General features: G+C 25.2%; 1 protein-coding gene and 1 long non-coding RNA gene across 3 annotated transcripts; both read left to right on the top strand.

The window, feature by feature from the left end:
- The first annotated feature begins 1,890 nt into the window (after window positions 1-1,890).
- LOC126895013 (uncharacterized) lies at window positions 1,891-5,121 on the top strand. Of its 2 annotated transcripts, none has more exons than XR_007701569.1 (4): window positions 1,891-1,957; window positions 2,742-2,947; window positions 3,037-3,825; window positions 3,877-5,121. It is a non-coding gene; the product is annotated as an uncharacterized LOC126895013 (long non-coding RNA). The 2 variants fall into 2 exon arrangements; XR_007701570.1 differs by lacking the exon at window positions 1,891-1,957 and adding an exon at window positions 2,065-2,143.
- Window positions 5,122-7,784: 2,663 nt separating this feature from the next.
- On the top strand, window positions 7,785-9,209 carry LOC126896353 (uncharacterized). The gene is made up of 3 exons (XM_050669052.1): window positions 7,785-8,133; window positions 8,490-8,719; window positions 8,787-9,209. Exons 1-3 carry the CDS (start codon window positions 7,785-7,787, stop codon window positions 9,024-9,026), a joined length of 819 nt encoding a protein of 272 aa, XP_050525009.1. The 3' UTR covers window positions 9,027-9,209.
- The last annotated feature ends 3,119 nt before the right edge of the window (window positions 9,210-12,328 follow it).

Genomic DNA, 12,328 nt, shown 5'->3' with positions numbered 1-12,328 from the left:
TCAAAATCCCGTCATATTCTATTTAACTTATTTCTTTTGAGCAACTGTCAAAGTAGCTCCCTAAATTAATAACCCCTTAATTATTATCATTATTACTACAATAAAGTATTTAAATTATATATCTTTTTTCTTCTTTTTTTTGATTCACTACAGCTTCGCATCGAAGTTAAAATGATATAATATACAAGGACATAGTTTTATATTTTTAAATTTCATTTTAACCTATAGTTTTTATTTTTTTGGGTTCAGATTAAGAGTCAGATTTATAAAAATATTATAACAAATGATAGGTAAAGACATTGTGCATCTTTAAAATCATTTTATATTGATTTGGTCATTTTTGAAAATGTTATTGCAGTTTGAAGTAAAAAAAATTGAAAAACTTTCGAAAATTAGTGATTTTTAAATTTGTAATTTTTTGGAGATTTCCCCCATTTACAGGGAACGAGGGAAAGTTTTTCAATTTTTGAGGGTAATGTCTTCGACTAGATACAATTTGTGATCTCTTGACGTATCATTGAAAGAAATCGATTCGGTGAAAGCTGAGAAAAAATGGTAACAGACACAAAAAAAAAACACATCATAGTAAAACCAATATTTTCTCAGCTTTGTATCGAAACTAAAAATATATAATAACTAAAAAAGTTTCAGTGCGTATAACTAAAAAAAAAAAACTACTTTTACAGACGGAAATAGAACGACCCGTTCTGACAATAGTTATTTCCCGACAACTGCTGTATCGAATCAGTCAGATTGACAGAGGCGCCTAGAAGTCTCAAGGCATTGTGAGGGGTTCAGGTCAGTCGAACATTACAGAGAGCAAAATAATAAAATTATTTATCCCATACTGGATAATATAATATACAGGGTGATTCATTAAGGATAAGACACTCGTTTACTCAGTAACTATTGAAAATATTAAATTTTTGTACAGAGAAAAATTACTAAGCTTATAAAACTCTACAATAATATGAAGCTAAATAAATTTTTTTTTATCCCTTCAGGGATAAAAATGTTTATTTATAATTTTTTTAAATGGGAACCACTATTTTTGATTTGATAATATGATAGAAAAAAAAATTACAAGCAACTTTGTTCGTACAATTTTTTTTTTCCGATTAACCGTTAGTCCGTTACAGCTTGTTAAAGTTGAGTGATTTTATGCCAAGTTTCTATTGTTATTTTACTGTATTAAATACAGAAGTCATTATTTTTATTTGCTGTTGCATAAACAAAATTTTATTGATCAAGTTATGACAGGTAAATTAACCATAAAAATTTACGACGCACTAAATGAGTGATAACAATAATAGATACAAATCGGATTTTCGGTGTATTATTAATAGCAGTCTTTGGGTATGTAAGACTAAAGCATAAATTTCTTAGCCTCCCTTCACCATAGTATAATAACTAAATACAATCAAATACTACGATAATGTTATCGTAATCATTCTTTACACAAAATAATCTTTTTAACTTTTGTTGACTGATATGAATTAAAAGCTTTAACATAACCATATAAACGCTCGTCTTTTAAAAGATTTTTGTTCGTTATTTAATTATCTTAAACATAACCTTAAAAAACTAAACTGGTACAGTACTAATTTGCTGGCTGTACTACAAGATTGCGTGGTCAAACATTTTTGTACATTAATAATGTTACATTGTTTAATTATTATCTAAATATAGTGTTTTAGTGCAGTAAATTAATAAAAAACTGTTTTATTTGTATGTTGTTACAATTAATAAATTATATTTGAAAGTTTATTGAAATAATTAAATTTAAAGAATATCGAACAATAGGCGAGTACAATAGACAATGAAGTAAATTTTATAGATCTGTCTTAATAATTTTATTTTATGAAATAGCTGCAGAAAAAATGAAATTTACCGAAAAATTTTCTCAAATTTCTTTTGAGAAAAATAAGTTTTGCTGTAGTGACATTTTACTTAAAAAGTAAGTCAATATAATGATGTAATATTACATGTGTAGTATAATTAAGGCCAGATTTAAAAATCTCCAGGCTCCAAAAACATGTATTGATGATCTTTTTTTGGCTATAGATTTTTAATTTATTTTCCAACTATTCCAAAATGATTATAATATACAGAACAATATTGGTATACTATATTTAACAATTTTGTAAGTAATTATCTAAATTTAACTATTTGAATATATTTTTTTAAATTGGTTAGCAAATAGACAAAAATTTGACATTATATCCATATTGAAATTAAACAATTTTGTATAATTGGGAATGTTATAAATGAAATGATATTAATAATATGATATTTTAAAACATTTTGTATGTAATAAACTTCAATAACCTTTATTATGAAAGTATGTTAAAATAATGTAATTTTAAAACTAATTTTAAACTTTTCACTGATTAATTAAAATAATTTTTATCTTAGTTAAATTAGAGTTCTCAAATTGAATAATTGTATGGTTCAGCTACAGAATATTAATACACAATTTTATAAAGAGAACTTATGATTGTGTTATGTTTCACTGTAGATAATAAATAAATATTAAGCAACCATTTTGATATGGTGCTCATAGCTATTATTATTTAATTAAGTGTGCATGGATTAGAACACTTAATTTATTTCACTAAATAGCAACAAGTGTCCTTAAAATATATAAAAATTTGCATAAATTAAAATTATTTTGAATTTTATTTAGAAAGTTGCCAACAGTAAATAAATTTGTTAAAAAAATTGTTTTAATATAAATTCAGTTTTTAGTTTTGATACCTGCTATTGTAAGTTATCATCTGTATTATTAAGTATGCACTTATAAGTAAACTAAGATACTTCAATATCATAAGATTAATATCCTAATCATATTAAGAAACAAAAAAAGATTGTAATCATAATTTTTTATTACTGTCTATCATAATAAAGTCATCTATCGAATTAACATATAGTTCTTGAACAAACTAAAGTGAGTTTAATGAAATCATTTTTCCTTTTTTAGTATTACAAATTTTATTTCATGTAAGTTAATTTATTTTGTTATAAATTTGATTTCAGTTATAGTTTTTGTACAATTTTGATGTCTATTGGTTTTGTATACACTTGTCTTAACATACTACATTAGTAAGCTTTAATTTCATATCAGATCAACATTAGAATGAATTGTTATACTACAAATACAGTATTGTAGCTAAATTTCTCATTTGAATTTTCATTGAACAATATTAGATTGCAAAAAAATAAATAAATCTAATAGTAATTGTTAAATTTTTTAATTAAAATAGGGCAATGTAATAAAGTAATACATGTAGTTATTATAGTACTATTTTTATGATGTAATATTAGAGGGAGTAGTAAGAAAATATCTTAAAATTTAAGATATAAGTAATTGTTATTTTATATGTTACTTTCAAGTATTTAAAAAAAAAATATAGTAAAATTATTATTTTTATAGATAATATGTTTACTACAGTAGAATTTTGATAAGGTTAACAATATTGCGTTCCTTGAAAAAGAAAATTTTACTCAAAAGAAATAAATATTATAGATAATACAAATAAATTATTTGTAGTTGTATAGCTAAAAGATTTGAATGTGGTAGGTTAGACTAGTTAAAGCAATTAGTTTAAATTTAAAAGCTGTTAATTATTAAAATAAATACATAAATTCATTAAAACTTCACAAATTTTAGTATTGCCAATTGGAATCAATCTGTTATATTTTTATAAATAAGTGTTGAATACAAACTCAAATTCTTAAATAATTTTAAGTCAAATTTTTTTTTTAATAGTTCAAAAACCTTATTAAGTTAAAAAAATAATTTCCCTTGAGCCTTAACTTATCCAGGTTCTACTGTATTTTAAAATTGGCATCNCCCTTGAACCTTAACTTATCCAGGTTCTACTGTATTTTAAAATTGGCATCAGTGCCGTGCCAAGAAAAGGGCATAGGATGATATAAGGGTCATACACTTTGCAATATTTAATTGTTATAATTGATAATTATTTAATATTAGAGGATGCTAACATATAATTTAAAAAAAAATTATATATATATATTTTATAAATTAAAATAAATAAATAATAAATAAATTTTTACCTATTCTCTTTTCATTGTGTCAGTGCTAGGTTTTACAGTTTTTCTTGTGCTTGAAAGAAAGTAGTTTAGGTGGGATAAATTTCTTCCAATAAAAATTATTACATGATGAAGATATTATTATTTTTTTTAAGGGAGAAATAATAGTTATTCAGAACAAAAACTCCATACTAGACCTAACCTCAAGACCTATACTAGTGGAGGCATGATTGCAATGCATTTTATGAGGGATCAAGGTTTTTTTTGTGAAACTGGTTTTTTTTCATTAGGAATTGTTAAAATGTCTGTATGAGGGTTATCTTAATACTTAATTTTCTATGGCATTACGCATATTCTACATGAATTCATGTATTACGCATATTCTGTCATGGAATAAAGTATAAGGTATAACTCTCATACAGGTGTTTCACAATTCCAAAGTGAAAAAAATTCTAAGTTGAGCAAAAAAAATAAAGTTTTCTACAAAATAATGATAAAAAATAATTGAAACGGTCATTTCAAAAACGACATGAGTAATAAAATTTAAATTTCCATGTATCAAAAAAAACTTAATTACTCTAGAAATCCAACTTGTTTTGCACTTCCACTTATTTACTAATTTATTTTTAAGGTTTCTGGTATTTATAATTCATAGTTTTAAATAGTCTAACTTTGACCAAATTCATTAAATTGAAATAAAACATGTTTGATTTGCATTGTTTTTGCAGTGAATAGAAATTTATAATATGAAATCTAAATAAAAAAATAAAATAAAATAATATATTTTTTTTCCTAAAAATTTAACTTATCTTAACTTGGTATGGGTAACAACTTTTTTCAAAATAAAAATTTTGTTGTTTTTGCTTAATAAACCATTGCACTTTTAATAAAACATTTAAAAAAAAATAAAATATTTCTCTTTAATAACAAAAACTTAACTTGACAAAATGTTATAATACAGAAACATTTTTGAATGAAGTCATTGACTTTTGTAGTAAATATGAATCTGACAAATGAAATTTTTACCCAAATACATAAGTATACATAATAATGTATAATTATCAAATTCGNTAAGTATACATAATAATGTATAATTATCAAATTCGACAAAGTCATTACTGAAAAATCAGTGACAAATGTAGTTTTTGAAATGACTGATTCAATTGAAGTGCTGGTTTCAAAAACAATCAGCATTTTGTATAACATACAAATTCATGCAATTTTGATCCTTAATCAGGGTTGGGTAATAAAATTAACTTTTTCATGTTTTTATATTTTGTGTGATAAATTATGTGTTAGTCATTCTTGTAGAAATTTTTTGGGATTTCAACGATTATATTTTTAAAGTGAAGTAAAAATTAATTAAATAAATACAATATTTTAATATAAATTAAAAAAATAATCTATTTTTAAATATGAATCATTTGTCATGATATGAGTATTGTTTGTAAAAAAGTCGATGTGTAATGTGTACATATCATACTTATACTTTTGTGTATTATGCTGACCCAACTCTGACCTTAATAAACAAACGAGCAAAAGTGTCATTTTGTTGAGGCCCACAAAAAATATAGTATTTGATAGTTGTTAATTATTTCTATGTACACAAATTTATTCATTTTAAATGTAAGTATAGTATTAATTATAAATTTTTTGTTCTAATAATAATGTATTTATCAGAATATAGACAAGATATAATAAAAATTAGTAATTATAACTTTATAATTAAAATATAGCAAAAAATTTTTCTATACTAATATAATAACTTTATGGATTATTCAATTAAATTAAGATTACGATTGGATCCAAAAATATTTATGTAATGTAATCATTGTAGGAAAGATCTAGCAAATTTTAAGGTTAAATTTTAATGTAAAAATATTAGTAACACAATGTATTATAAGCCATTTAAAATTAAATTTTTTACTTTATTAATAACTATTTTGTAAATATTTTTGTATAGTTGATTAAATTCTCTTTAAACGTGTAATTTTTAATTTTACCTTGTTATTTTTTTATTTTAATACAAAATAATATTGAAATGTAAATAATATTATATCTATTATTGACTGATTAAGTATTAAGTTTATTTTTTTGTATCTTGTACAGCATTAAAAAATTGTACCATTTTAAAAGCAATAACTGTGATTTGAATTTTTATGGTTTAATTTATCAAAATAAAATTTAATATGGTTTTGGTAATATAGTGAAATTCTAAGAATATTTAACATACTAAAAAATAAGTTTTGAATTTAAATCTATGATTTTAGTTTAAGAACAGTGATAAATGTCAAATTAATTTAAACATGAAATAACAACTAATTAGATAATTGATTTACTCTTTATTTTGAAATTAGAACTCTTTTAAATCGTATAAATTGATTCTTGATATTGTGTAAGTAGTAAATATAGTTATTAAAATAGTTAATTAACTAACATACCAATATACTGCAATAAAAATAATGTACACATTGATAGCGATGAAACTTAGCTGATTTCTTATAGCCGATAGCAGAGTTGGGCATTATTCGAATAAAAAATTATTCGATTGATTATTTGAATAAAAAATTATTCTTTATTCGTTTATTTTTCATTTGATTATTCTAGATTATTTTTATTCTAGATTATTTTAATTTTTACAATAATTCGTTATTCATTATTCAACCAGTTATTCTACATTTTTTATTCATTATTCGGTTATTCATTATTCAATTATTCGTTATTCATTATTCTTCATAGTCGTGTTTATCTCAAATGATTCGTAGGTAATTTAAAATTACAACTTAACTGAAAATTGAAACTAGTATTTCTTTCTTATTGTTATATTACCTGCAGTAAAAAATGTCAAAACCAAAAATCATAAATAATTTCTATGAGGCTAATCTAAATGGTTTAGCACTAGATATCGACATGTTATTTACCTGCGTTTTACTGCTTTAATAACATTTTTATTATTAATTAAAAACAATGTTTGACATAACTTGATGTAGCTGAAGATGTACTGAAATTTAATTTAGTATAGTATCGACAGTTAACTATATAGTTATTTTCGTTTTTCTATAAGTGCGTAAAAATAATACAGTTATGGATGATTTGAGTATTACGAGTGGCAGTGACACAATTTTAGTTTATAATGATGAAAGCAGGTCAAGTTCATCTCAAAGTGTGCAACTATTGGAGGGCCAGAGTCAAACTATTTCCCAAGATGAGTAAAGCGAATATGCCAAGCTAAGATAGCATTTAACAAAAAGAGAGGACTTTTTACTTCAAAAAATATTAGCATACGTACCAGAATATATCTCCTGAAGACATACGTATGGAGTATAATGCTGTATGGCAGCGAGACGTGGACGATTGCCAAAGAAGAGCGAAGAAGAATAGAAGCTTTCGAGATGTGGTGTTTCAGAAGAATGCTCAAAATAAGTTGGACGGGCATGGTAACAAACGAGGAAGTATTAGAAAGAATGTCCGAGAGAAGAACTTTATGGAGCAGTATCAAGAAAAGGAGAAATGAATGGATTGGACATGTATTGAGACATGGTGGGTTGCTAGGATTGATTATAGAAGGCTGCGTGGAAGGAAAAAATGCTAGGGGAAGACCACGAATGGAATATATGCAACAAATAATAGAGGACCAAGGATGTACTTCTTACGAAGAGACAAAGCAAGTAACAGGGATGAGTGGAGAATTGCTACAAACCAATCTCAGGATTGAATACTGAAGAAGAAGAATGGTTAAAGCATTTGATGTATTTGGTGTAAAAATGGCACATTTTAGAAAACTGAGCGATAGTCATGATACTGATGAAAGCGATAGCGATTCAAGTGTTAATAGTTTTCAAAGTGAAGATTTAGAAAATGAACCTCACATTATTCTTTCTAGGCATATTCAATGTTGTGCTCATACATTAAGCCTTTGTGCTACCAGTGATTTAATGAAATCCATCAAATCATCACTACATCTCAATGAAATGCATACTAAAGTCATGCAAAAGTGTAATACATTATGGAATGCGGCAAGTCGACCAAAATCAGCAGAGATAATTCAGTCAATTTTAGGACATACTCTATCAAGACCCGGTGAGACGAGATGGAATTCACTATTTGACTCGTTAACTCAAATTCAAAAATAAAAATCTAGTGAACTTACTAGAGCACTTAATTTAAAGCAGTGTTCATTTACTGCTTCTGACCATAATTACATTGAAGAATTTTTGTTTTGTGTTAAGCCTTTATCACAGGCATTGGACATATTACAAGGAGATAAAATTGTATTTTACGGTATGGTTATTCCTACACTATTATGCTTGCAATAAAAATTAATGATTGTTGACAGTGAAAAATTGATGTATTATAAATTAATTCGAAAAAGTCTCCTTGATAGCATCGAAAAAAGATTTTCTAATATTTTAAGTTTTAATACAGTCGAAGCTGATATTGCAGCTTTTTCTCACCCCAAGTTCAAAATAAGTGGTTAAATTGTATTCATACGTCATCTTCTCGTGATAAACTTTTATCAATATTTAAAAAAGCAGTAACAGCTGAATCTAAAACAAAAACTTGTGAAGAAAATTTTGAAATTGAAGACGATCACTCTGACTTTTATGACTTTGGTCCAGCAACACAAAACGACAGAACAGATACATCGACGTCTACTGAGATTGAAGTATGTTTATGAAATTAAATGTTTTAATTATAATTAATTTAACTATGGTTTTAAATGTATGTTCAAGGTGTTAAAATATTTTGAGGATCCACGTCAACGTCTTGAATGTTTAAACTCGTATCCTACTATCAAAAAAATTTTTCTTCGGTACAATACTCCTGTGGCGTCTTCAGCTCCAGTAGAGAGACTTTTCTCTTTTGCGACGATGACAAATTTACCAAAGTCAAATAGGTTGTCAGATGATTTATTTGAGTATAAAGTTGTATTAAAATCAAATTTAAATTATGAATTACAAAATAGAAACTAAAATTAAAATTAATTATTATTTTTATCACGATTATTGTTACTATTATGTAAATTATTGATATTGTTGTTATAATTATTTGCTTTGTTATGTATATTATATTTTTATCATAATTTTGTTACACCAAAATTGGATATTATTCACAAATTATTTAACTAATTTATTCAGAATAATCAATTTATTCATAAGTTAAATTATTCAGAATAATTTTTATTTTTTATTCACAACTAAAACTATTTAAAATAAAATATTATTCTTTATTCACAAATTAATTAGTTATTCATACTTTTATTTTTTATTCATTAGTTTGATTTGTTTTTGCCCAACTCTGGCCGATAGGAGGTTTTAATGGGATAAGTTACTTCTAACATCTCTAAGAAAGGTTAATTATTAATAATTTTTTTTTATTGAAAAATTATTAAAAAGTTATTTCAAATTTAAGTTGGTAAAAAAGTATAAAAACACTGAATATTCATTATTACCAGTATTCATAAAAATACCCGCCCTTATCTTTTTTTCAAACCTATTAAAAGGTTTGGTTTTACCTGATTAGCGGGAAAAGAAAAAAAGGGAAGTTTTTATACGCGCAAATTGAAAACTGCTCCTCTAAAATAACTAAAATACTACCATATACATATAAGTGTAATTATAACCTAAAATTAACCTTCTAAATGTAATCGTGCTTAGACTTTTACATGAATTTATTAACAGTCCTTTGCATTACGAGTGTTGTGTGCAAACCGTCAGTAATAACATGTATGTTGGTTAAACTATACATGAAACGAATATACACGTGTTAAAAATGAATATCATAATACGTTATTGTTAATATTATAAAAATTATGGAATATTTTTCTTCAAAATTTTATGTTGAAGTACCAAGTATAATATACATATGAGCTATTCATAAAGTCACATCTGATTACTTTTATTAATAAAGCTTCACTTTCATTAATTAAATGTTTACAAAACACGTTTTACTGAAGTTTATTATATGAATTATTGAGTTGTTTTATTTGATTACTGCTACTATTAGTGAGTAATATTTTTTTTAAACAATTTGTAATTTTTTACTAACGCATCATTTATTATTCATAAATGTATATGTATATGTTAAATGTATATATAATGTATATGAGGAGATCAGTGAAGGATATTAGGTTTTTAAAACTATAAAGATACATTTTATTGAATATGAAATAAACCCCTAATTATGTTTAACAAAGAAAAAATAAAGATCATCTAAATAAAAATTTCGGTCATTTTATGTATCCTTACAAATTAGAAAATTTGATATATATATATTTTTTTTAATTAATTCAATTGATGCTGACTTAAAAAAATTAAAGTTAAAAATTATAATTTTTAAAATTGGGAACCCCTATTTTTAATCTGTTAATATAATAGGAAACAAATTTGTTTTGACAATAAAAAATCATTAGTAAATTGATATCATATTACTAAACTTATTATTGCAATTTATGTGCATTTGAAACAGATTTTTGTTGTTATAGTGGTGGGAATTAATAAATAAAAAAATTATGCTTTCATTAAATAAATATAATAAAATTAACGTTTGGTCTTTTTTGCAAAATACAATGAAAAACTATTAAAACATTTTTTACGTTGCCTATAAATAACGTTAATATTAATCTACTTAATTCAGTATTTTTATGCTCAAAAAGGGTAATGACCCGTATGGAATTTTAACCATGAATTTAGATTTATATTTTGCTCCTTACCAACCGAGTTAATTCGGTTTATGACAGTACAAATTTTTCATTTCAACAACTTAATACATGCTTTCAACAAAAAATAGTTAATGCATTTGATATACCTAAAGATATTATTATTTGATATAGTAGTTCTGTCAATGGTTTCTCTACTCAGTACAAGCTTTGATGATTCAAAATTTTGTTATGATGAACGCCCCTTCACACTGATAAGTAGAGTGATTTTTTTATCATAACACATGACATAGTCCCGCGCTGCTTTATGATAAACACGCCACATTTTCAGCAATTGTCATACTACGTGTATATAGTAGTTTGACTGACCAACACCGCGTGTCATCCTCCTCTATATAAAGTCCAACTAGTGTTGAAGAAGACCGGCCGCAATATACTTTTTCACGTCAACAAAGTGACAACGTCGATGATACTCTCTACCAGCTTCGGAAGTGTCTAACGACTGGATATGACGTACCGCTCCGTTGCCATCAACACTTCTATCTTTGACGTGCAATGACCATGCCGGACACTGTGTTGCCGACGCCAGCGAAAGTACCGTGATATAAAATTATTATTAATTGCGTTCGTATTTTCAGTTTTTTTTTAAATAATCTATTTTTAAAAATAAACAATCAACAGGTCTAAACCCAACCGGTTTAGATGGTAGATCTAAACCAGTGCACAATGGTTTGAAAGCGAATTTTAGGCGCTCATAAGTTTCATTTTAAAATGTACTCAAAATGTTAAAATAATTATGAAAACTCAATTCTATTATATTGTTTAGACAAAATATAAAATTTCAAGGTCACATGTAATCCGGTCGTTATTTATAGCCGTTTGAAGTATAAATATGGTTATATTACGGTTATTTTAACATAAAAAGGGTCTTTTCTTTGATGTTAAAAAACTTTTTTTTTCGAATTTTTTTTTTTATTAAAAGTAAAGGTCAAAGATATTAAAAAAAAAATTATAAATTTACAAAATTATAAAATTATATAGTATAAATAAATTTTCTATTAATGTGCAAAATTTATTTGTCAATTCCGAATTGAACGTCGAAGATGAAATAAATAACTTAAACAATTTGATTTCAGAAATTGAAATAAATAAAAACGATTTGTAAATAATAAATGTGCGAATTGCTATAATCTTATTAGCCGCATGCACAGTTGTTTTTGTCCGCCGCAAAAAAAAATTATATTTTTGAGTCTAGACTACTTGCTCTACAATATCTATGTATTGATATTTGGGTAAAATAGGATTTTAGTATTGTGATTTTTATTTTCGAAAATTACTCAAAAATACTATAATATTTTATTAAAACGATCATTAGTTAGTCAAAAAAAAATTTTTTTCGAAATTTATTTTTTAACATCTTTGACCTTTACTTTGAATAAAGTTGTTGGATACACAACGGTCGAATATGCTGTCGAGAAATTATGTGATACGTGTTATCGTTTTGTTACATCGAGTTGTTGTCGGTCTTCTCTGTATGTCTGCATTGTCGCCACCATATTAACACTTCCTCAGCTATAAGCTCTATGGCGTTTGCGAGCCAACAGTTTTGTATTCGTT

Source organism: Daktulosphaira vitifoliae, unplaced genomic scaffold (assembly GCF_025091365.1).
Source record: "Daktulosphaira vitifoliae isolate Bord-2020 unplaced genomic scaffold, ASM2509136v1 Scaffold_1, whole genome shotgun sequence".
NCBI lineage: Eukaryota > Metazoa > Arthropoda > Insecta > Hemiptera > Phylloxeridae > Daktulosphaira > Daktulosphaira vitifoliae.
The sequence above is the reverse complement of the archived record's forward strand: the minus strand, read 5'-3'. Positions and strand labels throughout refer to the sequence as shown.

Coding starts and splice junctions, on each gene's coding strand:
- LOC126896353 (XM_050669052.1), top strand. CDS start 7,785: ATGGTTAAAGCATTTGATGTATTTGGTGTAAAAATGGCACATTTTAGA. Junction 8,134..8,489: donor ACATACTCTATCAAGACCCG/GTGAGACGAGAT, acceptor GTCGAAGCTGAT/ATTGCAGCTTTTTCTCACCC. Junction 8,720..8,786: donor CGACGTCTACTGAGATTGAA/GTATGTTTATGA, acceptor TGTATGTTCAAG/GTGTTAAAATATTTTGAGGA.